Source organism: Trichechus manatus, unplaced genomic scaffold (assembly GCF_000243295.1).
Source record: "Trichechus manatus latirostris isolate Lorelei unplaced genomic scaffold, TriManLat1.0 scaffold00117, whole genome shotgun sequence".
Lineage (NCBI taxonomy): Eukaryota > Metazoa > Chordata > Mammalia > Sirenia > Trichechidae > Trichechus > Trichechus manatus.
Window position 1 is genome coordinate 4,659,396 of NW_004444053.1, and position 27,296 is coordinate 4,686,691.

The 27,296-nt window shown below is 37.2% G+C and overlaps 1 protein-coding gene across 1 annotated transcript; it reads left to right on the forward strand.

Moving 5' to 3' along the window:
• GORAB (golgin, RAB6 interacting) lies at window positions 1-27,089 on the forward strand. Its single transcript, XM_004384128.2, has 5 exons — window positions 1-389; window positions 10,837-11,194; window positions 13,216-13,317; window positions 15,554-15,694; window positions 22,685-27,089. Exons 1-5 carry the CDS (start codon window positions 110-112, stop codon window positions 23,142-23,144), a joined length of 1,341 nt encoding a protein of 446 aa, XP_004384185.2. The 5' UTR covers window positions 1-109; the 3' UTR covers window positions 23,145-27,089.
• Window positions 27,090-27,296: the final 207 nt, after the last annotated feature.

Sequence of the window (27,296 nt, forward strand, 5' to 3'; positions counted from 1 at the left end):
GTTTATCACCACACTTATCCCCAAAGCCATCTCTCCCTTATCTCTCGAGGAAGTTAACCCCTAGAATTAGAAAAAGGGAGAGAGAGCAGAGCCAGGGCAAGGTATAGTAATGTCTGCGTGGCCAAGTTTTCCTTCGGCAGTTTGTCCGGCATTGCCAGAGGCAGCCTCAAAAAGGGCCGGACCCGACCGCAGGGCCTTCTGTCTGGAGCCCGGCGCGCTGATTGGCTGGCCAGCCGCGGGGGAAGAACCCGGATGTGGCTGGGAGGTAGCGTTGGCAGTCCGGGTGTCTGAAGTTTGCGGTGTTCTGGGGTACCGGCAGGTCGGGGAGATGGCGCAGGCTTGGGCCGGCTTTTCTGAGGAGGAGCTGAGAAGACTAAAGCCGACTAAAGGTAACGGGACGTGCCTGCAGAGGGTCAATTCTTGGATCTGTTTAAGGGAAGGGGCGGGACTGGAGCTTTTGGAGGGGAACGGGGCCGGGAAGAGGGTGTGTTTTTTGGGAAAAGAGGTTGTAGGTGGGGTAACAGGATTGAGGTGGCTCTAGAGGTGGATGTACGTGGAGCCACGGAAAGACAGGCAGGCCCGGGGGCAGGGGTGTACTTTTAGGATAGAGGGTTCAGGAATCTATTTCGGGTATTTCACTTTTTCCTGTGAAAGGGATAGAACTTGGAAGTGGAGGTGACCCTAACGTCTGGTTGTCTCCTTTAGGGAGCATTGCTGCACAGATAGATCAGTGGTGGGAGGGTTGGGGTTAGGGTGAGGTAAAGACGAGGGGCGTACACCGTATTAGAGGAATTATAATAAACTTATAGAAGCAGGTAATGGTTGGAAAAAAGGGAGCACAGAGTCTGAATAAGCGCAAAAATTCGGTACTTTTCATAATACACCTGGATTGCTACATTCACTTCCTGTTGCCAAATTATTCTGGCAGTTCTTTTTAACTCTGAGAGTCAGCAAACTTAAAGGGTCTTTGAGGGGTTAGATGTAAAGTTTTGTATATATGTGTGACACACACACACGGGGAGACTTCTCTCACATACTTTGGACATGTTATCAGGAGGAACTAGTCCCTAGAGAAGGACATCATGCTTGGTGAAGTAGAGGATCAGCAAAAAAGAGAAAGACCCTCAGTGAGATGGATTGACACAGTAGCTGCAACAGTGCATAACAATTGTGAGGATGGCACAGGACCGGGCAGTGTTTCGTTCTGTTATATATAGGGTTGCTATGAGTCGGCACCTAACAACAATAACATTCATGCACATACATATATATACATATGTGTATATACATACATGTATACATATATATGCATACATATATACATATATATAAAAATCCGTTGCTGTCCAGATGATTCCAACACATCCATTCATATATATATATATATTTCTACCAACTTTGGGTAAGCTAAAATTTTGGGCTTCCCCTTTATGAAGTAATCACTGAGTGGGTTTATACTGTTTTGTTTTCTTTTGATGAAGCAACTAAGTTTACCTATGCTTGGTGAGACGGTCTCAGTGATATAACTATGGTTTGCTTGTGGTTGAAATTTCATGAAGATCTGAATGGATCTTGGTAGTACACACCATTTTGGGGAGCAGTTTACACCACTCTTGGTACCATAACTTATTTTTAGTTCTCAGATTATCTTCCTTTGGCACAGTTTAAACATGCACAGAAAGAGTTTACTTTGTTTAGCTGACTTACCTAAATAAGTTAAGATCAGGACACATTTTACATTCTAGGCCTTTATCTCATGCAAAGAGTTTCTCTGTAGTGTGTATTGTTTGGCTTGTAATCATGTTAATGGGAGTGATGGCAGTCCTTTTGAATAAGGAAGGGTATCTGTAGTGTCCTTATAATTTTCCCAACTTTGGGAGAAAATTAAGTAAACTTTACCATGCCTTTTATTGGATATTTGTAAGAAAATTGGATGATGCTTGGGTAGGCCTGTTTTTTGTTTGTTTGTTTGTTTAATTTTTTTAAAATTTTACTTGTTTGGGTTTTTGCTTTGTTTTGTTTTGTTTTTAGCATAGATGTGAGACTGTTCTAAGGCTGACAAGTGGAAAAGAAAGTAAATTAGTAATATAGAGCCAGTGTAGATCATATAGATGGGGGAAATTTCAACTGGTTGGTACAAAGTATAAAGGTTATACTACCAAAAACAAAACAAAAAAAACCAAACCTGTTGCCGTCAAGTCGATTCTGACCTATAGGGACCCTATAGTACAGAGGAAAACTGCCCTATAGGGTTTTCCAGGGAGTGGCTGGTGGATTCGAACTTTTGACCTTTTGGTTAGCAGCCATATCACTTAACCACTGTGCCACCAGGGCTCAGGTTATACTACAATGTGTGATTAATTGACTCTGTCTAGCTTGATTTGCTCAAATTCGTTTGCTTTGTGTTTTCAATATCCATTCACTTATTCAGATGTATGGAGTGCAAGTACCCTTTCTCTGGTCTGGTCCCAAGTTCCAGTTATCACCTCTGATTAGGAATGCAAAGATGAACAAGACATCATCCCTGCTTTCAGAGAGCTTACATGTAGTCTAGTGAGGAGAATAAACAACCTTAAAATAAAGTGATAGTAGATGTTGTACAAGAGCTTGCTGCAGAGCTAGGAGGAACCTCACTGTGCAAGGGGCTGTGGGGAGCTTGGGAAGATTTCACAAAGGGTATGTATTAGTGGAGTGAGTTTTCTAGTGGGAAGAGGACTTAATGTAGAAGCCTAAATTAAACAATACTTTGATTATGTAGAAGTACATTTCATAATATCTTGCAGTTTGGGATAGAGAGAGGATGATAAGGACCTGAATTTGAAGACCCAAGATTTGGTAGAGAGACTTTAGCGTCTAGATACCAACTCACTAACGGATGACTACCTTGAGGACAAAGAAAATATCTTACCATTTTTATACGCACATAGCCAAACACAGTGATTGGCGTGTAGACCTGCCAGCTCTACTTTTAAATCTTTTTGCCTTGGGTTTCTCATTCGTAAAAGGAGAAGAGTTGGTTCTTTACTTTTTAAGGCCCCTTCTAGCTGTTCTGCAACTTAAAAATGTAATTAATTAAATAATCTAGAAAGAGAGTTGCCAACAAAAATAAAGGCAACCGTACTCTAGAGAAACTCATATGTACTTTGGGAAACATGATGAGGAATGTTCTTAACAGTGTTGTTTATAATATTAAAAAGGTAGAAGTGAGCAAGTGTTCATTAACAAGAGAGTGGATAAATAATTTGTGGCATGATAATTCTGTGGACTACCATATAGCTAGTGTGAATATATGAACTACAGCTACATGCATTAATGTGTGTAAATTTCATAAATGTATGAAAAGAGCAAGTTGCAGAAGAATATATGTGCAGTCTGATACCACTTATATAATTTCAAGGTCATATAAAATTGACTATTCTTTTAGGGATGTAGGAAAACCGTAAAGAAAATACAGGAAATGAAACACAAAATTCAGGTTTATGAAGAGGCAGGGGCAAATATATAGGGAATTTTGAAGGTGTTGGTAATTATGAAATCAGGTTAAGCCCGATTAAGCTGCAGTAACAAATAGCCCTAAAATATCAATGGTTTAAAATAATGAAGGTTTATTTTTCACCCTTGCTTCATATCTAGCATGATTTGGCAGGTGCTTCTGCTCCACATGGCCACTCCACACTATCTTTTGGTGTGGTAATAATCAGAGTTCACTGTGGTAGGAGGAGAGGAATGTTGACAATTGAACATTGTCAATTAAATGCTTCCACCAGTAAGTGACATATGTCACTTCTACTTACATTTCACTGAACAAAAGCAAGTCATATGACTTGAGGATCTGGAAGTACAGTTCTCTTGTGTATTCCAAAAGTGGCTGTCCTTAAACAATAGTTATGTCTACTACAGTCATGTTTTATTTCTTAAGCTGGGTTATTATTATTTTATTACCCATGCACATTGGATATATATACACACACACACATACACATACATACATGAATATATACATATATATGCATATGCATATATGCACATATATTTGATGTATGATCAATTTCATAATGAAAAAAATTGAAGTAAAAAAATAATGACAACCATGTGCTGTCATTTTCTAGTAAATATTTATTCATAAGAGTTCTTTATTTTTGATAGTAGTTCTTTGCCAATTATATTATGAATATCTTCTTGTGGAATGTACAGTTAACTTTACCCAAAGAATTTGGTCTTTGTCTTTGGTTCTTGAGGGATAATCTCTAAAACCTTAGAATTTCACCACTGATATTTTGTTATACTAATGATGTGACTCGGGTAGGGGCTGGCCATGCTAGAAAGACCCATCAGGTAATATCAGCTCTAGCTCAGGGACAGGGCACTGGAGGTTGAGTTTAATCACATGGACAGTGATTCATTCACTCATGCCTGTGTAATGAAATCCCAATAAAAACTCTGGGCATGAAGCCCAGGTAAGCTTCCTGGCTGGTAATAGACATCAGTACATGGGAGAGTAATGTGTCCTCTGAGGCGTGGAAACTTCGAGTTGTGGACCCTCCCAGCCTCACCCTGTATGTGTCTTCGTTCGTGTCCTTTTTGCTGTAATAAAAACGGAATAGTAAGTATAGTGCTTTCCTGAGTTCTGTGAGTCATTCTAGTGAATCACTGAACCCAAGGGGATAGTGAGGACCCCCTGAATTTGTAGCTGGAAAGTCAGAAAGGAGGGTGTCATGGGAAACCCTTAGCTTGCAACTGGTGTCTAAGGTTTTGGGCAGACTTGGCAGTCTGGAGGATTGTGCCTTTTAACTTGTGAGATTTCACCTAGCTCCTGTGGTTAGGGTCAGAAGGAGGACAGCTGCGTTTGCAGTTGATGTCAGAGAGGATATTTAAAGTTGGCCTCAAAGAAGGCAGATAGATACGATGTACTTCTAATTTGTAACTTGTCATTTAACTTTTATCTTTCAAATTAACAATTATAGTCAAATTTGTCATTTTTTATATAAGTCAACATTTCCATTATCTTAAGAAATTAGTCTTCTGCCATAGGGTCTAAAAGATAATTCATTTTTATTTTCTATTAAATATTTTTTAATATTTTTAATATAAGATAGTCCAGATTCAGAAAACTGCATAAAGCAATGTATTTCAACTAAGATTTAAAGTGTTAACTTGACATTTAAGTCCTTAATCCATTTGGAGAGTTTTCTGTTTGCTTGTTTTTATATTGTGTGATGTATGGATCCAGTATTATTCCCAGATCCGTATATTGAATAATGCCACCTTTTGCTCTTGATATGACATGCTACTCTGCCATATACCAATGTTTCATACAGGTATACCTCAGACATATTTGTAGGTTCAGTTCCAGGCCACCTCAATAAAGTGAATCACATGAATTTTTTGCTTTCCCAGTGCATATAAAAGTTGTTTACACTATAGTGTAGTCTTTTAAGTGTACAACAGCATTATGTCTTTAAAAACAGTACACACCTTAATTAAAAAATACTTTATTGCTAAAAAATGCTAACTATCATCCGAGTGTTCAGTGAGTCATAATCTTTTTGCTGGTGGAGGGTCTTGCTTTGATGTTGATGGCTGCTGACTGATCAGGGTGGTGGTTGCTGAAGGCTGGGGTGTCTGTGGCAATTTCTTAAAATAAGAGAGTAATAAAATTTGCCACATTGATTGACTCTTCCTTTCATAAAAGAGTTCTCTGTAGCATGTGATGCTATTTGATAGCATTTTACCCACAGTAGAACTTCTTTCAAAATTGGAGTCAGTCCTTTCAAACCTTGCTGCTGCTTTATCAACTAAGTTGGTGTAATTTTCTAAATCCTGTGTTGTCGTTTCAGTAATGTTCACACATCTTCACCAGGAGTAAATTCCATCTCAAGAAACCACTTTCTTTGCTCATCCATAAGAAGCAACTCCTCATCCATTAAAGTTTTATCATGAGCTTACAGCAATTCAGTCACATCTTCAGGCTCCACTTCTAATTCTAGTTCTCTTGCTATTTCTACCACATCTGCAGTTACTTCCTCCACTGAGGTCTTGAATTCCTCAAAGTCATCCATGAGGGTTGGAGTCAACTTCTTCCAAACTCCTGTTAATGTTGATATTTTGATCTCCTCCTAAGAAACATGAATGTTCTTAATGGCATCTAGAATAGTGAATCCTTTCCAGAACATTTTTGATTAACTTTACTCATATCCATCAGACTAATCACTATGGCAGTGATACCCTTATGAAATGTATTTCTTAAATAATAATACTTGAAAGTCGAAATTACTCCTTGATCCATGGGCTGAAGAATGGATGTTGTGTTAGCAGTCATGAAAACAATATTACTCTCCTTGTATATCTCCAACAGACCTCTTGGGTGACCAGGTGCATTGTGAATGAGCAGTAATATTTTGAAAGGGATCTTTTTTTCTGAGCAGTAGGTCTCAACAGTGGGCTTAAAATATTCAGTATACCATGTTGTAAACAGATGTGCTGTCATCCAGGTTTTGTTGTTTCATTTATGGAGCACAAGTGAAGTAGATTTAGCATAATTCTTAAGGACCCTAGAATTTTCAATGGTAAATGAACATTGACTTCAACTTAAAGTCACCAGCTGCATTAGCCCCTAACAAGAAGGTTGGCCTGTCCTTTCAAGCTTTGAAGTCAGGCATTGACTTCTTTCTAGCTATGAAAGTCCTAGATGGCATCTTGCAATATAAGCCTGCTTTGTCTACATCGAAAATCTGTTGTTTAGTGTAGCCACTTTCATCAGTTATCTTAGCTAGATCTTCTGGATAACTTACTGCAGCTTCTACGTCAGCATTTGCTGCTTCACCTTGTATTTTTGTATTATGGAGATGGGATATTTCCTTAAACCTCATGAACTAACCTCTGCCAGCTTCCAACTTTTCTTCTGCAGCTTCCTCACCTCTCTCAGCCTTCATAGATTAAGGAGTTAGGGCTTTGCTCTGAATTAGGCTTTGGCCGTGACTGGTTTGATCTTCTATCTAGAACGCTAAAACTTTCTCTATATCAGCAAGAAGGCTGTTTTGCTTTCTTATCATTTGTGTGTTCACTGGAGTAGCACTCTTAATTTTCTTCAAGAACTTTTCCTTTGCATTCACAACTTGGCTACCTGTTTGGCAGAAGAGGTTCAGGTTTCAGCCTATCTCGGCTTTCAACATGTCTTCCTCACTAAGCTTAATCGTTTCTAGCTTTTGGTTTAAAGTGAGACATGTGACTCTTCCTTCCACTTGAATGCTTAGAGGCCATTGTAGAGTTATTAATTGGCCTAATTTCAATATTGTCATGTCTCAGGGAAAAGGGAGGCCCCAGGAGAGGGAGGGCCGGGAGAGAGATGGGGGAATGGCCCATCAGTGGAGCAGTCAGAACACGCACAACATGTATCAATTAAGTTTGCCGTCTTATATGGGTGTGGTTCGTGGCATCCCAAAACAATTATAATAGTAACATCAGAGATCACTAATCACAGATTACCGTAACATATAATAGTAATGAAAAGGTTTGAAATATTGCGAGAATTACCAGAATGTGACAGAGATACGAAGTGAGCACAGGCTGTTGGAATAATGGCACCAATAGACTTGCTCAATGCAGGGTTGCCACAGACCTTCAATTTGTAAAAAATACAGTATCTTTGAAGCACAATAAAATGAGGTGTGCTTGTATATGTACTAATCTGTTTCTAATGTCTCTATTCCATTGATTTTTTTTGGTCTATTCCTGCACAAATACTACACTGTCTTAAAGTTTCATGTTAATTCCTGATATCTAGTAGTTTAGTCTCCTTCATTTTTTTTTAAGTTTCCTTTCTGTCCTTGAACTTTTATCTTTTCATATAAAGTTTTGAATAATTTAACCCAGTTGAGATTTCATGGAAAACCCAAATTGGATTTTGACTAGAATTGCATTGAATCTTTAGATCAGTTTGGAGAGATCTGACATGTTTACATTATTGTCTTATTTTTCACTAACATCGTTTATGTCTCCATTTGTTTAGGTCTCCTTTAATATCTCTTAATAAAGTTTTAGATTTTCCCTCTAGAGGCCTTGAACACCCTTTTATTGGGTTTATTCCTGTGTTCTTTATAGTTTCATTTCTGGTGTTGCTATGATACCTTCTCCTTAATTGTGTTTTCTAGTTGTTTGCTGCCGATTTATGAAAAACACAAACAACCCAAAAGGAAAATGAACAAAAGACTTGGCTAGATATTTCATACAAAATGAATTTAAAGAGATGCTCATCACCATCAATGAGTAGAGAATTGCAAATAAAGAGTACAATGAGATACTGCTTTACACCCATTCAACTGGCAAAAAATTAAGAGGCCTGACTATAGCATGTATTGAAGAGAAAGTGCATCCACAGGATATTATACATTTCTTGAGGGGAGTGCATTTTGGAAAGCAGTTTGACATTTCTCCTAAAGTTATACTTTATGACCTACCAGTTCTACTTCTAGATGAATACCCAAGAGAAATTCTTGTACATGTACGAGAGGAGACATAACAGCAAAATTTATAGAAGCAGTAACTTGGTACTAACCTGAATGTCCCTCAGTGGAAGAAGTTGAATAGATTCTGGTTTATTCACACATTGCAGTATTATACAACCTTCAGAATGAGAAGCTGCAGTGACATGAACAACATGGATGCAGATTGCCAGTATAATAATAAGTTTAAAAAGTGATTACATACAGCATGATACAGCATGATGCTCTTTTTATAAAGAAAAACAACTTAATACTTTTAAGAAATATTTGTAGATGCAATATAACTTATAAAAAAGGGAAGCAAGGAAATGATGAACTCATGATTCAGAATGATCATTGTCTTAGGTGTGGGGAGCAGGGCTTAAAAAAAAAAAAAAGTGTGTACCAGACATCACATACTGGTAGCTTATTGGCTTAATTCAGTCAATCAAAATGTTTGTTTGTTTTTGTTTTTTGTGTTCTTTTGGTGTTTTTCTTAGTTTTCTTTCTTTTTTTGGCTACTTACCTAAACTTCAGATTAATATTAAATATTTTAAAATTCATTTTAAAAAAATTTTGGAACTTATCCAGTCTTTTTAAATTAACAATGATTGGTGAAGTTTGTCAAATGCTTCTGGTTCCCTCTCCTTCCCAGGCATATGCCCAGGCCCTTTGTATTTGTTTACGACCATGTAGTAGTTCTGGCCACTTGTGAGCAGAAGTGGCCTGGCACTACTGGTCAGAGCATTTAATTGCTGTAGCAAGACCTCCCTGAGTTGTAGGCAAGCCAATAATGTAGGTTCTGGAAATGCAGAATAAAATAGAAACTGCAGTACTGAATTTTAGAGGGACTGTTGATAATTCAGCTAATGGGTTGAACTGGAAGGTAAGCAGGCTCTATGATGTTTTCTGACAGTGTGAATAATGATCAGAAACCAAGAATGCCGTATTTTTCGCAAATAGCGCACCCCCCGTGACTAACGTGTACACATACAACACGTGGACATGAAGAAATAATGTAAAAAAGTTCTGGCATAGCACACCTGTGCACATACCACGCATGTCTTGTGACGTTTCCAGAAGTGAATTTCTGCCTCCTTCACCCTCATTCAATAGTCCGAAAATGTTACTTTTGATCATATTTGTATAATAAAGGTATAAACCATGGTCAAGAAGTCATGGATCGAGTAGTACATGGATTGATAGTACCCTGGTAATTGGAAAATAAACAATTGAAACTGCATTTGTTTCTATTAATTTAAGTTGATGGTTATATCCCCGTCGCTTTTTAAACGATCAGTCAGAACCTTGACTCTACTGAAGCCTGTTCATAAATTACGTGCTATCAATTGGAAGCGTAAACAAAGTGAAGCCTGCGCTGGCGTAAATGGCATCTAGTAACTATCAATAGGAATCTGGATTCAGTCTTCGTTGGCATAATTATCACAGTCGTTTTCTGACTTTGGCTTTTAATTGGAAGAATAAACAAAGCAAAACTGATACAGGATCTCCTCTTGACTCAACAGTTGAGCGTGAAAACCTTACCAGATCATCTTAAGTGAAGCCATTAAGCTATGTTAGGTCTGCTTATTTCATCTAATTATGTCTTATCCTTGGAAATCCTATGGGGCAGTTCTACTGTGTTCTGTAGGGTCGCTACGAATTGGAATCTACTTGATGGCAATGGGTTTTTATTGGTATACTTAGTCCACTGTTAAAATTTGTTTACATACATTAATTAGAGGCTGACTAGACTTTGGAGGAATACAACCTAAGATTGTTCTGGAAGATGAAAAAGATTCAGGACTAACTAACATTCCTAGAAATATAACTTCACTCAGTTACATTCTGTATAGATAGCATCTACCTATTTATCAAATTGTCGTAAAATCTATTAAAACGTAAGAAAAGAAGTCCATTTGAAAACTCAGCATTTTGTTTTAGGAAAGCAGACAGAACCATAAATTTAAGTAAGACGTATAGAAAGTTTAATTATCTAATTTTGTCAAAATGTGCTGATTCTCTTAACTGTCAAATCAAGTTAAAACAGAAGCCTTGCTTTGTGTCCTAAGGCCTAACTCATACAGACAGATTGACTTCCTCTGATGATAACTTGAGAGCTGGAGCAGTTTTTATTAAATATTAACAGTATGAACTGAGAACTGTTGAAAGTATAGGAAGATGGCTGTTTTTCCGTGGGTGTTCAAGATAGGGAAGGGAAAAACAAAACAAAAAACCATCCTCTTGAATTTTTTCTTATCTAAGTTTAATGTTGTTAATGCTTTATTTCCTTAGCGAAATTATAATGTTTTGTTGCTCACACAAAGGAATTTTTCCCATTTTTCTCTTTATATAGATCCGTTTGAACCACAGCGGCGTCGCCCCGTGAACAAAAGTCGACAACAACTTCTGCGAGAAAAAGCCCTTCAAGAACAAAGCCAAAACCTTGGACTTCAAGATGGATCAACCTCATTACCTCCAGAACAGCTGCTTTCCACACCAAAACAGAGATTTAATACTCAAAAACCACATTCTTGTCTTCCTGCTCCTCCTGTCACACTCACCTCTCCTATTGGTGATGAAAAACAACCGGGTACTGAAAGTCAGCCAAAGGAACTGGGATTTGAGACTTCCCATGATGTGAACCTCAACAAAAAAGTGGAGGTTCTACCTCCAAAGCCAGATTGCAAATTGGAGAGAAAGAAAATGGAATTGTTAGTAAGTCTATATATCCATGAGATTTTCCACCCGTTTTACTTTTTCTTTTTTCTGTTGGGCTTTGAGGAAATACAGGTTTTAATATTTCCTCCATTTTATATTGCAGCCTAGAAATCTGATAAATAAACTGTTGAAAGATAGCTACCACCAGACTGTATTATATGCCAGGCACTGTTAGGCGTTTTATGTTTTATGTAATGTAGTCTTCACAACAGCCTTGCGATGCATGTTATTTTCACTTTACCGATGAGGTCTCTGGGATTCAGAGAAGATGTTATCTTTCCAAAGCTAATACAGTCACTCTTCATTTATCGACATGGTTAGATTCCAAAGACCAAGTCATTATGTGAAAATTGGTATTATGAGAAAATGGAGAATGGATGACCACAACAGAGGATGACTACATCATTACATGATGAATTCTTGTGAATTCTGATAATCAGAACTTTTTGTATTTTAGAGCATATGTTGTAATATCTACTCATTTCTTTGTTTTCTCCTGATTTATCACTTATATGGGAGAAAGGATGGCTTTTGTTCCTGTTTTCTATTTCTTAAGTCTTTTTCAAAGTATTTTATATTTTTTTCTAATCTCTGAAATTTTTTTTTAATCTCTGCTGGTCCAAATTTGTACTATGAGTTTAAATTGTTCCCTTCCCACAGGGGGTTTACAAGTAAGAAATCATTTTGACAGATAATAAAATCGCATAACCTATGAAACGAACATTGTATAAGTACATACAAATATATATAAATACTTTTAAGTCTAGTTGACCAACAAATAATCTGAGACAGGTGGTAGGTGAGTTTAAATTTAGCTGGACAATTTAGATGGAATGTCTTTGGGAAATTATCCTCCTTAGGTATTTTGGAAAGGGGAAATTCTGAGGTTTTAAGATGGAGAAAGGAAAGCTGCATCTCTTTTTAGAGAAGCTCGGAGATGATATGTGTCTTCTCTGGAAGAGGCGAAGGGTTGACCAGAGAATAGTAGAGGATTAAGGAAGTAAAGAAGGCCTTGGAGGCATAAACTGCCTGCCTAGCCAATTCCCTGATACAGCAGGATACCACCAAGCCTCTGACGGAGACATGTCTGGATCAGAATAATGGTTAGAGAAAACCCAGGTGTCAGCATGTAAGACTGTTGAGTGCTGAGTGAGATGAGACTAAGGTGAAATGCCTGTTGTAGTAAACATGAGAAATGGCCACTGCCAGCACTAAAGTGGAGGCTGTAGGAATGGTGAGAAGGACAGTTTTGAAAGTGGTAACTAAGCTTGGGAAGAAAAGATCTTGGCTATAATGGCTGTAAGAAATGACAATAGTCGGAGTAGATAATCTTGCCATTACCTTGGTTAATTTGAGTTGACATGAAATTCAGTATTTATGGGAAATTTTACTATACTTTCAGAGTTGAACAGATTGGGAACTAATTCGTGTTTTCAGGTCTTCGAGGTTTTTCTTTAGCCCAGAATTCTTTCCAGTCATAGTTAACAGTGTTTCACTCTGTTTAGAAGTGTTGAAGAGTTGGAAAGAAATGAGCAAATTGAAAGAAAATACATGAAATAAACATTGGTTATTGTCTTAAAGATGTTAACGTGGTGGAGGCTTTCATTATAGAAAACTCTAAAAGGTAAGACTATAACAGATGGCATAAGCTACATACCAATATATTTTGATCTCCGTTTAGCATATAATACCTAATTAACTTACACAAGTTTCTTTGTACTCCTAAAAAGAGCCAAAGTACTCTGGCTTCCAGTTTGTGGGTTTCTAGATTATATATATATAATGGATTTCAAAGGGCCAATTTATGTAAGCCTCCTTTACTTCAGATCATAGTCTTTGTTCCTATTAGAATAAAATAACGAGCTGCAGATGGGTCCCTTTTAAGAGGACTTTTGAAAGAAAATATACATAATCTGGTTGATTAAATTTTATAGTTAGGGGACTGAGACTGGTAAGGTATGGGATGGGGTAGCAGTCTTTCATAAGTCACTTTTATACTTTTTTTGTTCCCCAGGCAAGAAAAATCTCGTTGGGAAGTCCTCCAACAAGAACAACGGCTAATGGAAGAGAAAAATAAACGTAAGAAAGCTATTTTGGCCAAAGCTATTGCAGAAAGGTGAGGCACATGAACCAGGAGAGGTTGTTTGTAGCTTGAAGTCAGTCAGTCATGCTTTATGTTTATTTTCCCATGTCTGCTCTAGTAAATGGTTATTTTCTCTATAACCATTTAAGGCTAATTAAACAACTTATTTATGCTTTATGAATGATACCTAAATTCTGGTTGTCTTACCTTAATTAAGGAGGACTTTTTAAGCATAGGTCATATTGAATTTATGAATGTAGATGCAGTTGAAACTTAAGGACCAGCACCAGTATTTTCAGTTTAATCATCTGCACATTTGTAACGAAAGGAGTAAATAGCTGTGAACATATGTAAGTTAGCAACAAATGCAGGTTTTAAGTTTGATGTAGGGAGTCCTTAATGATCTGGCATGTGGCAGAATAAGGTATTCCACATAAGTGACTTATACTCCTACAAATCTTAATTGTGTTTCCTGTGACATTTTCTTAAATATAGTATAACCTTTTGTTGATGACTTGAGGTCACCATTGTGAGCACTGTCACATGCTGTATGAGATCAGTTTTCTCTTACATTGCAGTGTCTATCAGTGGTCCTTTTCTCCTTCATTGCTGTTGTGCCTACCTTGAACAGCAGCATTCCTGTTCAAGCCACTCTTCCCATTGCCCACCCACTCTTTCTGCCCATTTATTTGTAGTTTAATCTGCTGTGGCTGTAGGAAATCAAGTATAGACAAGGCAGTGGCTGAGAATAGTGAGAACTAAATGCAAGCACTCAGTGGCATTTTCTTTCTAGATCTCTGGAAAAATCTGGCAAAACTATTACTGACTAAGAGGCTGGAGTGCATTTCTAAGGGATTTGAAGGGGTGCTGAGAGAGACAGATGGCTGTAGGAGTTATTTGGAATTTTATTTTCCAGAGGGATGTATTTATTTGAAAATGATTTTCCCCCGTTCTACTCGCGCACCTTGATCTTACATGAAGTGTAGAAAATATCCAATTTGCTGAGTTTCTTACTATGTTTTAGCAAAAGGACAACACATAAAAAGTACTGCCCTCTTTTTTTCTCCAAGTGATTACCTGTTGAAAAGCATTTTAGTATCCTCAATTTGGAAGAGGGAGAGACGCTGTTTATTGGGCATTTTATAAAGGAATGTACAGGTACAGCACTCACTCTTCCCTGAATGCTTTTGATTTAAGACAGAAAGCACTAATGTAGGCAAAAATACTGACAGTGAAGTACTTGAAGTAAAAGAATCATACTAGTAAATGAACTTTTGTGGACAGAAGGCAGAAGTAAATGCATAGTGGAGTAGAAATGAGGAGAATGATCTTGAGCATTTCATGACCAGGCAAAACAGAATTAGGAGACAGGACTGAGTTGTGTCAGTCGATAATTTTTGAGTACTATAAAGGGACGGAATTCATTCTTAGAGTAAGTTGCAATATAGTGGCTTTATGTGGGGTTTTCTTCCCCCTCAAAAATGTATATAAAATTTTGAAATGAGTGAAATCCTGATTAAAGGTTTGCTTTTGTATTTGCTTGTTCTGTTTCTTAAGTGTATATTGTACACAGGGGGTGAAGAGGAGACTGAGAGGGAATGAGGTTGGATGTGCTTTTAAACAAGAAAAGCAAAAACTGTTTTGTTTGGAGCCCCACAAATAATTTGAAGACCTGTAGTTTTGTCTGTAGGACAAGAATCAAAGCAATAAAAGTTAGGGGAAATAAGTTCTAAGAAAGTAAAAACCAAATACATGGTTTCAGACGTAAAGAAATGGTGTTTGTTAATGTAGGCATCTATTCTCAGTGTCTACTAAGTGTCAGGCAAATGAAAATGGGCTTAGCAGGAAGAAGAATTTAAAGCTAGAAATTTGGAAGGCTGTGTTGGATGTTCTGATGAAAACGGAATACAGATGTACTTTTTTAGTGCTTATTCTCCTTATTGAATGAATATAGACTCACATGTGAATTATTTATTGGGATTTTTTTAAACTTTATTTTCTCCTTTATGCAAATAATATATGCTAATAGAAAATTTGGAGAAAAAAGGAAAAAATCTCAAATGCAGTCTCTGAGAGATGTATGAAAATGTTACCTGCATTTATTTTATTTAAGTTTTTCTAATTTTTAAATCTTATATTATAACCATATGCACTCACTCACTCGTGCTCTCTCTAGTATCTTGCATCTTGCTTTTTTTCCCTTAAATCGTGTATGGCTACACTGTTAAAAAAGATTTTTATTTTTCTACTCATGTTCCTGATTCTCTAGATCTAAAAGAACTCAAGCAGAAACCATGAAATTAAAGCGGATCCAGAAGGAGTTACAGGCTTTAGATGACATGGTGTCCACTGACATTGGAATCCTCAGGAACCGGATTGATCAGGCCAGCCTAGACTATTCATATGCCCGGTAAGTTGGGGAAAGTGAACTCTGATCAGGGAGTCCAGTTTAATTAATGTCCATTACTAGCCAGGTGAGGCACTTTTATGCATGTCATCATTTAAGCTTCAGAACAGCCCCATTAGGTGCTGTATTATTCCTCTTTTTTGCTAATTCAGGCGCCTTCTCTTCTGTGAAGACTTACTTAACTCTGTTCTACCAGCTTACCTTGTTATATGCCTGTTAGCCCGTTAGAGCATTTCTTACATTGTTCACTTACATTTTAGTCTTTCCTGCTAAACCATCAGCTATTTAATGTTTGGGACTCAGTTTTTAGTAATTTTTTAGGGTCTAGCAAAGTAAATGCCACATAGTAGACTCTCAATAATTATTTCTTAAACAAATGACAATATCTGAGTGACTTGCCCCCAAACATGTAACTGTTAACATCTCAGAACCATATTAAAACTATTATTTTTACTCTAAACTTTGCCGTTCCCTTAAAAAATTGACTGAGATGATCATTACGGGGTGGAAGCCTAGTTCTTATTTTAGTTTTCATCAGAGTAACACGATCTAGTTTATTTTTTATAAAATTTGTGAGTATTTTAAAGAAAATACAACCCCATCTTGGAAACTTGAAACTTTTTGTCTTCTTTTATATACTTCTTTTCTATTATATGTTATTTTATGCACTTATTATCTTCTTTTCTATATATATAGTAGAAATTGGTTTGATATATATTTTCTTGTTTTCAACCACTGGCATTTTTTTAAAGAGAAAAAAATCATCATGGAATATTTTAAAAATGAACTAACACATGTAAAGAATTACATGGACTTTGCAAACAAATAAAAGGGCAAAAAATTAAATCCAATTTCAGGGTTTTCAGTCCTTTCAACATTGCTTTAATCATCTTGGTTTGTCTTTTTTCACAAGGGAATGCTGTGTTAATGACTCAGTTTTGCATCTTTCTCTGTAACACTAGAAATCAATCAGAATGCCTCATTAGCCCAGGGTAAACCGCAGCATCAGAATGTTTATATAACAATTTAATAAAGCGGAAATGCTTCAGTGTGGTTTTCAGTTCACTGTTTGGTGTTTAAGAAAGAGGTTTGTGGTTGTCCTTGTGATTTTTGTAATTGTTGTTTGACCGTATGCTGTTAAACTTAATGGATTGCCTTTATTAATGAACTTACCAGATTAATGCCATCAGTAGCTGATGACTAGAGGTTTCAGATTTCTATTAATAAGGTCATTAAGGAGGTAACCAAGATTTTACTACGAGTAAACTAAGCCTTCATTTTTAGCACATTTTATTCTCTGTAACATAAGTTTACCAAAGGAACATTTTTATGCCTTCATAGTTCTTTATGTAAATAATTCAGATTATAAGGTACGGTGCTGGGAGCCTCAACTGAAAAACAATCTGATTATGTTTTAAATCTGTCCTGGTATAGGCTGGAGAAGGATGCCTCTGCATATTGAATATTATTTAACAAATGTGATTGTTTTAGATTTCAGAATACCACAGAGAAGATGAGGTTACTAGTTATAGAAGAAAACATCCCATAATACATAGTCTTAATAAAATTGTAATAAACTTTTATATAGTTGATGTTGCTTAATAAGCTAAAGATGGTATTTCTCTTGGTACTGACACTGACATTGTTGCATGTAAGTGGATGTTGTTTGAGACTGTCTTTAAAAGCCTAAGGCTTGTGGTAAGTCAGAGAAGCCAGAGATGATGACTAGAACCATGTCTGTCTTCTTGTTGATGCGTAAGATTAAGACCACATTTCTTAAATTTCCATCTATGGTTATTGAGAAAGTATAAATGGTGAATTAATACTATGATCCAGATTTCTAGTGAAAGGTAATCCCCAGGGCAGTCAGTTTCTACGGGAGATTTAGTTGATTTTTTTTTTTTTTTTAATAAAAATTATTATTATCTTAGTTCTATATTGCCTGGAGGTCCGTAGGTGACACAAATGGTTTGTGCTCAGCTACTAACCTAAAGGTTAATGGTTCGAATCCACCCAGCGGCACCACAGAAATAAGGCCTGACGATTCTGCTTCCATAGAGTTTACAGCCAAAAAAACCCTATGGAGCAGTTCTACTCTGTAACACATGGAGTTGCCATGAGTCCGAATGGACTCAATGGCAGCGGGTTTGGTTTTTTTGCTTATAGTGGCCAGTACAGTGCTATATCCATATAAGGTTCTTGGTTAGTGAATAGGCCAGAAGTGACTTGAAATGGTTGCTGTAGAGCAGTGTCAGAGCGGACATCTCTGAGGAGACCAGCACTTTGAATGCGCCAGCTTGAGAGAGTGGCTGCCTTTGCTGTTCACAGCTGTGATTACAGTGCCACCATATGCTATGCAGACCAGCTTGTAAAATTAAGAGTGGCTGCATGTAGAATATATACATTTTTAACTCTCAGTATACCATGAATACTGGTATCCCTGGGTGGTGCAGATGGTCAACGTTATTGCGTGCCGTCGAGTCGATTTTGACTCATAGCAACCCCTGTGACAGAGTAGAACTGCCCCATAGGGTTTCTAGGCTGTAGTTTTTATAGGAGCAGATTGCCAGGTCTTTCTCCTTTGGAGCCGCTAATCCATTAACATATTCGCCTGCTAACCAAAAGGTTGGAGGTTTGAGTCCACTGAGAGATGCCTAGGAAGAAAGACCTGGCAATTTACTTCTGGAAAATCAGCCACTAAAAGCCTTATGAAACACAGTTCTACTGTAACACCCATGGGATTGCCTTGAGTTGAAGTCAACTTGACTGCAACTGGTTTGGTTATACTAGGAAAAAGAATCCGTGTAGATTTAACAGCCCCCTCCCCCTTGTTTATATACATCATTTTATGAATATAGAAGTAAGGATAAACACGATTATGGAAAAACAGCTTTATTTGTAATTTTAATAGAAATTTAAGCATAGCAAACCTCTTTCTGTGAAGTAATTTTGACACAAACAAAAAGCTGGAAGAATACTGCCCCATCCTTTTAGCAACATAGATAGTCCAAATTCTTATAAGATATTTTGTGATTAAGTTCTTCCTGTTGAAATGATTAACTGGATGAGAATACCATATTTGTTTTTATCCTTAGAAATATATTTTTCACTCATTGATTCTTGAGTTTGAGAAAATTCACATAGGATATCTTTTTCTGAGGACTCATGATCTGATACTTCACTTATATGACTAATCTCACTGTCTCGAGTGCTGGCCTCTGCATTTGTGTTCATTTCCTGGGGCTGCTGTAACAACGTACCACAAACTGGGTGACTGAAGATGACAGGAACTTACTCTCTCACAATTCTGGAGACCACAAGTCCTAAATCAAGGTGTTGGCAGGGGCGCACCCTCTGGGGACTCTAGGGGAGAATCCGTTGTCTCCTCTTCCAGCTTCTAGTGGCTACAGGTGTTCTTAGCTTGTGGCTGCATCACTCCTCTTCTCTCACAAAAGAGACAACATGTGATTGCATTTAGGGCCTACGGGACAATCCACAGTAAACTCCTCTTTTCAAGATCTGTGATTTAACCACATCTTTTGCCATATGAAGTAATGGTCACTTTTGCCATATAAGGCAATATTCATAGCTTCTGGGGATTAAAAAAAAAACCCATTGCCATCGAGTTGATTCCTATTCATAGTGACCCTAAAAGACAGAGTAGAACTGCCCCAGAGGGTTTCCAAGGAGCGGCTGGTGAATTTGAACTGCTGAGCTTTTGATTAACAGCCATAGCTCTTAACTACTGCGCCATCAGGGCTCCAAATGGAAGATTCCCTCACAGCTGAATAAAGGCACTACTGAGATTCAAACCCAGGATCTGCTGTTTACTAGACAGGTGCTTTAACCAACTAAGCCACAGCACCAACACTAAACCCATTGCCGTTGAGTCGATTGTGACTCATAGTAACCCTGGGGATTCGAACCTGAATGTATCTTTGGGGGTCCATTTTTTTCTCTGCCCACAGCATTCTTCTGATTTGTCTGATAACTGTAAAATATCTTTCTCTGTCAGTTTTCTTCACTTTGCCGTTATTAGCAGAAACTGAAAAAATACGAATTCCCAACTGTTCAGTAAAAGCAAAGAGCAGATTACATAGATGGTATCTCAGGTCTTCTTTTTAACTTCTTGAAGGGTGATGCAGTACTTTCTTTGTACACACAGTAAGGAAACTAAGATGATGGTTTGTTTCACATCCTTTTACATAATTAGTCATTCTTTATGTTCTTATTCTTTTAATTTTTTAGCCTAGCAAGATTGATGAATAATGATGAAATAATTCCTAAAGTGATGAAATGGCAAAATGTTGCAAGATGTAGGAAAAATAAGATCTCTATAATGTAGCTTAGATTTACAAAAGGGTCCAGTGGGCCCACATGGTAATTGCAAAATAGAATTAGTTTCAGATTTTTTAATGAAATTCTTCTTTGTTCTTTGGGATACTTCTAAAAAAGGATAAAAGTCATGAAATGTCACAAATAGTTAGAACATCACAAAAAGGAACTCAAAAACGAAAATTGGGTCAGTGGGACCTGATAGTATACTGAGCATTAATGACTGAGATTTTTTTAAATTTCAGAGATACCAAAACCAAGATACAGTTTCTAAAATCCTTTAAATAACATTTATTACATCATTCAGTGTCCTTTTAAAATAACAAAATAATTCTAGAATTACATTTCCAGTTCAATTTGTCTTACTTTGTTATGTATAATGATCTTAAAAAACTATTTTGTTCCCAACTAAGTGATCATACTCTTATTTAGTATTACCCACCTGAGCCCCAGACTGGTGGTGCAGTTTGTGAGACTAATCAATATTTTAAACATAAATCACTCTGTACAAGAATATATATCCGTGTTTCTGACCAGAAGGACTTTAAATAAACAATTTGCAAAATTTTCAGTGATTTGTCCCAGGTGAAAGATCAGTGGCAACCTAGGGACCTGTTTTCAGATGTTAATTCATTATTCATGAGCATAGTCTGTGAATCTGTACTCACTGACTTTGGGAGGCCATAAACTTGCAGAGAAAGGAGACTTGGGGTTGGGAAGGGACAAGGCATTGTACCTATAGAGGATATTGCTAAGAGCTTTTATACTTGATGCAAGAACATTCATAAACATAATGAAATATGGACATAAGGGATCCAGGTATCCAACAGAGCATCTTTAGAACTATTAACACAAGGAATTATTTTTAAAAGGCTAGTTTTATTTTTATTTTTCCACTATTTACTTCATTCTCAGAGAATCTGACATTAGGAGAATTGCGTGTTTCATTTTTGCTAAAACTTTCATACTGTTAACTACTTACTGCATTAAGTTGATTTAGGCAGTCATAACAGATTAGGCACATGGCCTTCACAGCTGTTCGTGGGAATGAAATTGAAGAACAAATTGGGAAGCGAGGATCAACTTCTTGGTGAAAAGAAAAGCAATGGAAATATATGGAAAAAGCAAAGACATTATACCAACAAACTGTGATAACTTTTCTGCTCTGTACCTACCTAGTGCAAAAGAGAAAAGGTGGATAGTAAGGTACTTGTCCAATAGAACTACCCTACTTCACGTAAGACTCCTATAGAATTTGTATGTAAACATATTAAAATTCCTGATAAAAAGTCTAATAGTAGGCTGCTGTTGCAGAGTAGACAGAGTGAGGATGGGAGAATAACTTCACCCAGGGGCACTCAGCTGGAACCGATTTTGCCCCCGGGGACATTTTTGGTTGTCACAGCTGGTGGGAGCTACTGGCAGCTAGTGAGTAGAGGCTGCTAAGCATCCTACAGTGCTCAGGACAGCTCCTCACAACAAAGAATTACATGGCCCAGAATGTCAGTTAGTGCCAAGGCTGAGAAACCCTGACTAAACTTGTCCTGAAGTTTTCTCCTTTGCTTGGTGTTTTTTTTCTTGCCCTTTTAATTCAACCCAGTATCATTTTTCCACAGCTCTCATATGCTCTCCCATTTATATTCGCCTCCCAGTCGCTGTTCATATCCTTTCTTACTACCAAAATTTTTTTCCTTTTCTAATCCATTTAATCAAGAAAGATAGATTTTCTTCTTTTTCCATCTGTTGTTTTGCCTCTCATAAATTTAAACAATTGTATGCTGACTTGCAAGTGCAGGTTTTATGTACCTCTTCCCAATTCTGCATTCAGTGATGTCACCTTGTGTCTCAGCCTCCTAGTGCTGTTGCCACAGAAATACCCCAAGTGGTGGCTTTAAAGAACAGAAATTTATTCTCTCACAGTTCAGGAGGCTAGCAGCCCGAATTCAGGGTGTGGTTCTAGGGGGAGGTCCTTCCTCGTCTATTTCAGCTTGCAGAAGCTAGCAGTCCTTCGAGTTCATGGGGTTGTGGATTCATCTGCCTCCTTGCTCCTCAGGTCAGATAACGCCTGTCCTCCCCCTGTGTCTGCGTACCTCTGTATCTAATCTGCTCTTTTTACAACTCAGAAGTGGATAGGTTTACTATTCATCCTACACTGGTATGACCTCAACTGATTGATTGGTTACATTTACATTAGATTGTATTATGGAAAATGATTACATTAGATTACATCCACGGGTATAGGAGTTAGGATCCCAACACATGTTTTCTAGGGCCACAGTTCAATTCATAACACATTGGTAGCTTGAAATGGGCCATGATGGTAGTATTTAAACCTTGGAAATTAGCAGACATTGCTAACTAGGGCTCCCCACCTTGCTAGCACACCGCTAAAGTCACCGTCTTTAGCCTGCCTTCGCTGAGTGCAGAAGAATGTTGTTATATGAGGAGAATCCAAATAAGGATGTTGTGGAAGTTTCAACAGCTGTTGCCTAACTTGTCTGAGGTGTACAGGCAAGTGCTAGTAAAGTATTAATATGCATATTTTTGTTATTTTCTTTTTCTGATTTTGGAGTGTAATTATAGTTTTTACACCTTCCTTTGAATTTCCTCCTCTTCAGTGGCAAGCTAATGGACTAATCTTTGTACCTGTACTTGCAGGAAGCGGTTTGACAAGGCTGAAGCAGAGTATGTTACAGCAAAGCTAGATCTACAGCGCAAGACTGAAACTAAAGAGCAACTCACTGAGCACCTTTGTACGATCATACAGCAAAATGAGCTCCGGAAGGCCAAGAAGTTGGAGGAGTTGATGCAACAGCTGGATGTACAGGCTGATGAGGAGACTTTGGAACTTGAGGTGGAGGTGGAAGGATTGCTGCAGGAACAAGAAACAGAAGCAGGAAAACAAATGGCTCATTTAGAGAAGTCATGTCATCCTTCTGGGGACAGGGTGACATTAGGATTTTCTAGAGAGAACAAAAAGCATCAAGAACAAACTGCTTCCCCAGAGATAGATGAACAGTGTGAAAATTCCAATAGCAGTTCCCTTCATAGTCAAAACTGCCAAAATCAAGACATTAAAACTACTGTAGGTGACATATCAGCCGCTCTGCCCACATGAAGTACCAGTGTTTGTTCTTTTCAAATAATATGGTACATGGTAAAGTATACTTTCTGCTGTAGATTATGCCCTGGCCTCTGATAGAAATCTCTTCAAAACAGTGTTAATTTTTGAATCTGTGGTTGGTTTTAGTATTTTAACATGTTTGATCATTCCAAAGTCTCAAATTATGGTAATTTTGTATCAATAGGTATATTTTACCTTGATTTTGGTCCAGTACCTTCAGCATATCCTTATTAATGGGATAAAAGTAACTTAAAAGAATGGAAGAAAAACTGCATGGTTAGAGGGTTTTTAGACCTGGTCTGTACAGAAAAGTAAAACGAAAATGATACTCAGTATCTAACTGAATTATATAACTTCTCCTGAGAGAAGTGTTGAGAGTGGGAACACTATTCTGTGTAATTAGTAAAAAGACACAAACTTTACCATTTGCAAAAGAGAGAGAGGTGGAGGCAGAAACAGCTAACAGAAGTACCAAGTTGAAGTATCTGTCTGGACTCTACTAGATTTGTAAAACAGAACTTAGAAGTTGCAGTTTATGTAAAGAACCAGACAACTTAAGCCACCATAACCCTTGTCTTAAATATGCCTTTTAAATGGTTTTAGTTTACAACTTGAATTTTGGTTAATTTATATATGCAGACACACCCATCCACTTCTCCCCAAACAAGCGCGCATACACACTGCCAAAAACCAGACTGTTGAGTTGAATCCCGCTCATGACAACCCCGTGTGTTTCATTGTAGAACTACACTCTATAGGGTTTTCAGTGGCTGTGATTTTCAGGATTAGATCAAATAGATCTTCAGGTTTTTCTTTTGAGGTGCCTCTGGGTGAATTAGAACTGCCAACCTTTCAGTAGGCACATGCATAACCATTTGCCCCACCCAGGGACCCCTACAGACACTGCACATGTGTATGTAATTTTACCATTAATATATTTTCTTTGATCAAGGTACTGATTAGCTAAACTAATCCGAAATTGATTATTAAATAAAATTGCTACTTTTGATATTAAAAAAAATTGATACATTTTCTTTCTAAAGTTATCTGTCAGTGTGTTTTATATGTTAGACATAAAATTATCCTGTCATGAAGCATTTAAATTGTTAAAATGTTCATTTTCTTATTAATAACCTATTATTAATAGTTGATCACTACATGTAAATATGTAAATAAATTATAGTTTTGTCACAAAAATCTATATATTACTTTAAGTTGTGATCTATTTATCAGAAATTGCAACAAGTATAAAAATTGTGTTTTAAGTCTTTAAAAAGCACTATTTTAAAAGGATAAGGACAAGTGCAATATTATCCATAATAGCTTCTGGAAAAGTTATTATACTATCTTCTAATATTCTGTATGAACTTTGTGTTTTTATATTACATAATTTTAGTTGAGATACAGCTATCTATTACTGACTTCTCTAAACAGAAGCATTTATGTAAATAGTTACATTTTTATTTATGAATGGGATAAAAATTGAAAGCTTCATCCAAAACACTGATTTTCCTAACGAATAAATGAGTCTCGTGTATTTATAATTTTTTTTGTTTACCTTAAAATTTTTTCAAACAGTATGTAGCAGTAGTGTCTCTTGGATCTCCATGTGGTAGATACAGTTATCTACTCTTGTATGAGCCCTGATTAAGGAAAACTCATCGATAAATGAGATGCTATAATATTGCTAAATACAAAAAGGAGTACAAGCTAATTCTCAGTCTAAGCACTTGTCTCAAGCTCTATGGAGAAATGAGAGCTATGAAATGAGTGCATTGGATGGGACTTCAGCAGACGTCTGATTTAATCATTTTATTTTACAGATGAGGAATCAAGGACCAGGGATTTTACTAGTGGCTTGTTGGCCAACTGGCTTATTTTAAACTTCAAGTGCTAGAAAAATTGCAGTTCTGTGCTCTTAATGTATCTCTTATTATCTTAGGCTATGAAGTTCACTGCATTCCTCCACTTGAAAATTTTGCGTTATAACCAATTCAGGTATTTTTTTGTGTGAAATGCTTTCAAATATGGCTATAAAAGGTTCACTGAAACCACTATTTTGAAAAACTTTATCTTGCTTGGTTTTCCCAGGGTGGTATCTGAGTGCTCAGGTGATGATATAAGTGACAAAATTATATTGCATCAATTTTATACACAGGCAGCTGTATCCCATGTGTGGGAGGAACGAGCAGATGAATGAGAAATGGGGCTCATTGGTATGAGGACCATATGCACTGGCTTTTCCAGGATAGCCTTGATATCATATATATTTTTTAAATAATAAAATACATTTGAAAGGCTTTTGATATATGAATTCATAAATCCACAAAAATTGTTAGTTTCTTTGACTAAGTTATTGGCTCAAAATTACCACCACAAGTTTATTGGGGAACTTTTTACAGCTGACTCCAAACTCTTGCTCCTTCTCACGCAGTTACGGCATAAGGTTATCAAGGCTCTTAATGATATGTAATTTGGGAGTTAACTACCTTGTGGTATCTCACTGGTTCAACTTAAAAAAGATATTTTGTACCAAGTTGCAGTAATTTCACTTATAAAAGTATACTTCTCTCTTAGCTAAACTTTAATTCCTGGATTTAAGGCTCCTTAACACCTAGATTCCCTACTTCTTTCTTTAAATTAGGGCTATTTTTATAGATTTTTTTTAAAGCACAGTTCTCATTGCATTTAAAATAAAAATTTTTCTCAAGGTACTTTTACCTCCACATAGTTGTGCCGAATTACAGCACTTGCAGGTGGTAAATCTCTACTCATTGAGAGCACAGCTGGTAGAGACTTTAGTTCCCAAGTCAGATGATAAAAATCTCTGATTGGAATTCTTAGCACATATTCATTGCTGGACTGGCATTTGAGTTATAGAGTAAGAACTCAGCTATAAACCTATCTCGTTCTTTGTTTGGATTTAGCAACGTAGTATTCTCAAGGAACTTAACTATCTAAGCATTCAGTGACTTCCTCTTCTATGGCATTGGCACAAAACGAACTCAAGTTATTCTGACCCAGGCTATTCCCAGTGACCTTTATAAATTATGTTTGGGGTTTTATACTTCTAAGGAGCTGGGTCAGCATTTTAAAAGGTCGTGATAGATATAACTCAGTCTGCCAGACAAGACCTGGGGCCACTCTGGACCAGGGTAATTATACTGCCTCAACATAGACCTATCCCAGGCCTGACTTGAATACGCTGGAGGGATGACGTGGGACACTATGCTCCAGTCTGCCTTTGCCTGAATGTCAGGCTACTGCCAAGCTCCTAATTCCAAACAGCTGTCATGAAAAACACAGTATCAGCTATTTATGCAATTGATCAAACTGTATGTAGCTACCTATATGGACAGAGATATATGAGGTATCTGATGTGTGCCTTTTGTCCTAAGAAGCTTATTGTCTAGGGACTAAGATTTACACTTATCAAAGGCTGATATAGAACAGAATGTGTTGTTAATGGGAGGCCAAATAAGTGGTTACAACAATGAACATGGATGCATCCTCCAGAAGTTCCAAATTTTTAGAACATTCCTAATTTTAAATATTCTATCCAGTTGCTCTACAATACATCAACTGTGTTTAGGACCTGCTGTATCTTTCAGTTTGCTTTTAGCACTGGGGAGCAACACACACATGACTAAAAGGAAAACACACAAAAAACAAAACCTCTCAGACAATATGTTAGAGAAGTACCAGAGCCAGAGGGAATTGGAAAGAGAGAGGTTTTTGCATGTTGATTTAAAATAAGGGGCCCACTGGGATTTATCAGTGGGCAAAACCCCATCAAGCATTAGAAAAATTTAAGCACATGCCTTTATGAGAAAGGGTTGATAGTGTCTTCTTATGTAAAGAATAGCATAAATGTAAGAGCTTGTTAAAATTATTGAAGGTGGTGGTGAACCACGGGCCAGTAATTATCCAAGCCCAGAACAAGGTAGAAATGGAACAAACTGGTATGAACTCAAGGATAACTCAACACAGAGGCATGTTCAAAGATCATACACAAGAGGGGTCTTTCCAAGAGAAATGACTCTGGGAGCCTAAAATAGAGCCATAATTAAGCAATAAGACATGACAGGGAGCACATTTCTCAGTGATTATAGCATGCCTCAAGGGATAAGTCACTAGGCCAAAGGT